Source organism: Micrasema longulum, unplaced genomic scaffold (assembly GCF_059751315.1).
Source record: "Micrasema longulum isolate JH-2025_06_02 unplaced genomic scaffold, ASM5975131v1 h1tg001754l, whole genome shotgun sequence".
Lineage (NCBI taxonomy): Eukaryota > Metazoa > Arthropoda > Insecta > Trichoptera > Brachycentridae > Micrasema > Micrasema longulum.
The window spans coordinates 121,819-127,024 of NW_028278930.1; the positions used below are offsets into that span (position 1 = coordinate 121,819).

Sequence of the window (5,206 nt, forward strand, 5' to 3'; positions counted from 1 at the left end):
GACAGAAAGTGTACATTTAAACCAGCCAATGATAGATCATAAATCCTGTAAAATTTTGATTTTTTTAAAATTTTTGCTACGTGTTTTGAAATATTAAACATGTGGAAAACTATTTATAATTTTTAATTAATTCTCTAATTCAATATTTCAATCATTTAATTGAATAAAAAAAATCATTTAAGTCTGATAATATAGCACTTAATTATATTTGTCTACCTGGCGATCAAATGATCAGCGAGTTTGCCTACCTTACAGGATGGCTCGGGTTTGATTCCCGTCATTGTTGACATAAAACATTTATTTGAATTGCTGTTTTTATAGTAGAACATTTCATAGTTCTGGGGCTAAAAAAAATTAAATGTCACACTTATGTGTTTATAAATTTGTATAAACCACTTTAATTTTGAGTTACTCTTCGACCGGTTTCGAGGTTACTATCTCATCATCAGGAATTAAACTAAATTACACGCGTTGCTATGCTATTTATACTATAAAATATTGTACGAAAGAGGCAGAAAAATAAAAGAAAGAGTGAGAAAGAAGAAAAAATGAATCATAACATAAATATTAAAAAAAAATATTGTAGTAACCTCGAAACCGGTCGAACTCAAAATTAAAGTAGTTTATACAAATTCATTAAAATATAAGTGTAAAATGTCATACTACAAAGTGAATTTGATAACAATAATAAAATTAAATGCATTTACATAATTAAGGACTCATTGTAAATTTTCTTCTTAATGAATAACAACAAAAATATATTCTGTAAATATAGGTAATAATAGGCACCCAGCAATTAACAATTTTACAATATGTTTCTCTTGATTTTTCTATAATTTTTGCATTGTTTGACTTTCTATCAAGATAACGTAACGCAAGTATGAGTTGTAAGTTTACAGTGTTAAATACATGTATTGTGCATGTTTGCATATTATGTATAAACGAGATAACACAACAAGGTGTATCTTAACTATACCGTTAGTTAATAACCATGTTAGTAAGAGTACCTTCGCACTAAGTATGTATGTACAGTAAATTCTAGAATGTGTATTTTGTAATATCCAACCTACCTACTCTTTTCTTCTTTACACAACACATTTCATTCACGCCTATGGAAATAATAAAAAAGAGAATTCTCCGCATTTGGTTAACAAACCTATTTATTATTCATTCGTATGAAAGAAATCAGTATTTTTAGTTCCTAGAATATTATAAAAGAAAAAAACAAAAATCCGAAACGAGCCCAAAACCATTTGTGGAAGCCACTTCAACTTTACACAAATGATACTCAATAGCAGCTAATATTTTGTAATAATTCCACGTAGATTTTATATTTCTAGTGGGTATTTGTTCGCCTGTTGCAGCTTTAAATTTAATAAAAAAAAATCCATATTTAAAGCATTAACTTTGTGGACAAACATTTTACTAAATGTTATAAAATATTTTTTAATAACCTTAACCTGTTAAACTCACGGACCTCCCTTCATCCCTTACACCTTTTTCTTCAACTCTTTCTCAAATAACATAAAATAATTTCACAATGTAATCAGTGCATTTTTGTCCTGTTTGTGCATGAGCTTATTAAAATGCATGTCGTGTTGGTTCTATTTTTTTGTGCAAATATGGTGAAGGTGTATAGTGGGTTTTGCATGTCGGTTTAATTAGTGTCTTGACAAAGAGACGGGTACGTCTTGAAACCGGTAGACATAGAAAAGTCGGTAAGTGGTTATGTACAAATATTTAATAACATTAACGATACTTTTTTTGTAATGTTACACTTTTTTGAAAATAATATTTGGCAAATTGCGCCCCCAGAAATAGGTGAACTGTGGTATACAGATAGTGTTTTTCTGGGTTATTATGCCGTGTTTGTGGGATTTGTATTGCCGACGTTTCGGAACACATTGCAGTGTCCTCTTCAGGGCTGAATGTATGAGTGTAGTTTTTAGTGTGTTTAATTGTGAGGAAATTGTACCGTGTCGCAGTCGGGCAATGTATGTGGTTAAGTGTGTGGAGTTTGTACCGTGGGCTTTGGAAGCACCGGGTACCATGAGGTTCGTAGTCGTAACCCATCATCCCTGTTTATGTTATTAGGATGCTTGTATATTTCTATGGCTTCCTTTATTAAACGGGCTTGATGATTTTTGGGCTTTCCAAGGACATTTGGCTCAAATGAGAAATTATGCCCTGTTTCTATGTAGTGCTCTGCAAGAGCTGATTTATCCGGGTAGCCCAACTTGCATGCACTCTTGTGCTCTTTTATTCTTGTCATTATGTTTCTGGCAGTCTGCCCTATGTAGACTGTTTCACAGCTTTTGCAATTTAATTTATATACTCCATCTGTTTCAAGTGGGTCCCGATCTTTTACTGATTTTAGTAAGTTTCTTACTTTTGAGGTCGTACCGAACACTGTCCTTATGTCCCGTTTCTTAAGCGTTTTGCAATTCTATCCGTGACATTTTTGACATAGGGAAGGAACGCTATTCTTTTATCCGTATTAGTATCATCCATCTTGGAAATATTCTTTGGATTTGTTACCGACATTATTCTTCTTTTCATATCCTTCTTTTCATAGCCATTACTTTCTAATACTTTTGTCAGTATATTCAATTCCTCTTCTAGGTTACTTTCTTCACAAATACGTGTTGCCCTTCTGGCCAGCGTGTTTATGATGCCTAATTTTTGAGATGGGTGGTGATGTGAGGTAGCATGGAGATACTGGTTTGTATGTGTGGGTTTTCTATACACCGTATGTCCCAGTCTGCCATCTTCCTTTCTGCTTAATTTGACGTCTAGAAAAGATAGGCTTTTGTCCTCCTCTACTTCCATAGTAAACTGTATTGCCGGGTGGAGATTATTTAGGTGGTCTAAAAACACTAAGTATGGCTTCGATACGTAGATGACGTATTTGTCATTTGGAATCATGGTGCAGAAAGAATAACAGTGTTTTTAGACCACCTAAATAATCTCCACCCGGCAATACAGTTTACTATGGAAGTAGAGGAGGACAAAAGCCTATCTTTTCTAATATACAAAGCAATACAAAGCCCACAAACACGGCATAATACCCAGAAAAATACTATCTGTATTCTGAAGACCGTGAAAACCTACGAACCTTGAACTGTGGTATGTCTGAATTAGGCAGTGGAGAGTAAAAACAAACTTTTAAAAATTAATTTATGCTAGAAACTAAATTGATATTTTATTTAATTCAGTTCTATGACTAACATATTATAATAAAACATTTACATCAATACTTATTTTTAACATTATTTATCACTATGTACACGTATTGTCCTAATTTACGATTTTTAAACTGTTTTAACTGTATTTTAAATGTACACTTATATTAACTGATGTATATTATTATGTTTTTACTCACATTATTAACTTTTATTTAAATACTGGAGATTTTCCTGAAGCTTGAAAAAAAGCATTCATTATACCACTTCCCAAAATTTTTTTAACAGTTTCTGTCAAAGATTACAGACATATATCAATTTTTCCATTTTTTTTCAAAGTCATTGAACGAGTTGTATATAATCAGCTAAATAATTATCTATTGTCAAATAATCTTCTTGATCCCAGTCAATCAGGTTTTTGTGCGGGGCATAGTACAACTACCGCTTTAATCAAGGTTACAGATGACATTAGATACACAATGAATAACAAAATGCTAACCTTGATAACATTACTCGGCTTCAGCAGCGCTTTCAACTCTGTGGATTTCGATCTTTTGTTGGCTAGGCTTAAAACACTAAATATGACACAACCGGTTATAGAATAGTTCGGATCGTATTTACGAGCTAAACAACAGTGCATCAAAACACCGGATCATCAATCAGAATAGGTTGATATTGCCGCTGGAGTACCTCAAGGTGGAGTTTTATCACCATTACTATTTTCCCTGTTTATTAATCCGATTGCAAATTGTCTCAATTGTTCATATCATCTCTATGCAGATAATTTACAATTATATCTTCATTGCAGACCTGAAAACACCAGCGAAACAATAGAATAGATTTCTAATACACTAAATTGCGTGTCAATATGGACAAAAGAGTATGATTTACTAATAAACCCATCTAAAACACAAATTGTGTTTGCGGGTAGTAAAAGATTGCTTAATACGCTAGACGTACCTTCATTTCATTCTCTAATTGTCAATTGTACCAATATTCAATACAGGAAATCCGTAAAAAATCTGGGAGTACAAATGGATGAACATCTCTGCTGGCGAGCTCATACTAATAAATTATGCCGCAAAATATTTTTCAGTCTACACTCACTTAGAAGGTTGCAAAAATTCTTACCCATTAATACTAAATGCACCCTTTTACAAGCATTACTACTATCCATTCTAGATTACGCTAATGTTTCCATGGCTGATTTAAGCTATGAGCAACTCGATAAACTTGAACGACTTCAGAATACAAGCATAAGGTACATTTTTGGTCTTAGGAAATATGACCACATTTCTGATTATCGTAGGCAACTGAAATGGTTTAAAATTAGACTGCGGAGAGACTATCACTCCCTCTCACTTCTGTTCAATGTAATTCATAGTCCTAACGCTCCTATATACCTGCGTGAAAAATTTCAACGTTTATCAGTTCATGGTTTACCTCTTCATTCTAATTCTCAAGGCACTCTCTTACCCATCCACAATTCCTCTTTCTTCTCTAACTCATATAGTGTTTATGCGGCTCGACTGTGGAATCATCTCCCATCCACTATCAAAGATGTTACTACATTATCTCTGTTTAAATCACGTCTGAAGAAACATCTCCTTTCTCTTCCTTAATCTGTCCTCCTTTTCTTTTTCCTCTGTCCTCTTTTTTTCCTTTTTCCAATTGAGTAATAGTTTTGACCTAAGGTAATTTTTAAACTAATACCTTTATTTATATTTTTATAAATCTTTAGCTTTTTTTTTTTTTTTTCTATTGAATATGTTCTGTAACTTGAATTATAAAAATTAAACTTTTATTTTATCGGTTGGTTGGAAGAAATTGCCATTTGGCAATAAGCCCGCCAATGTACAAATAACATTATATACAAAAAGTTAAATCAATAAATATTTAAAACCTATAATTTTTACAAATCGTCCTTATAGAATGTTTCCTTATCATTAAAATACGATATGCGTAGGGCGAGCTTTCTAAAGAGGGACAGTACCGCGGATCTGAGTAAATAATGTGTGCGATTT

General features: G+C 32.6%; 1 protein-coding gene across 1 annotated transcript; it reads right to left on the reverse strand.

The window, feature by feature from the left end:
- Window positions 1-2,415: 2,415 nt before the first annotated feature.
- LOC148274109 (uncharacterized) lies at window positions 2,416-2,925 on the reverse strand. The gene has a single exon (XM_088237613.1). The coding sequence runs from the start codon at window positions 2,923-2,925 to the stop codon at window positions 2,416-2,418; it is 510 nt and encodes a 169-aa protein (XP_088093739.1).
- Window positions 2,926-5,206: the final 2,281 nt, after the last annotated feature.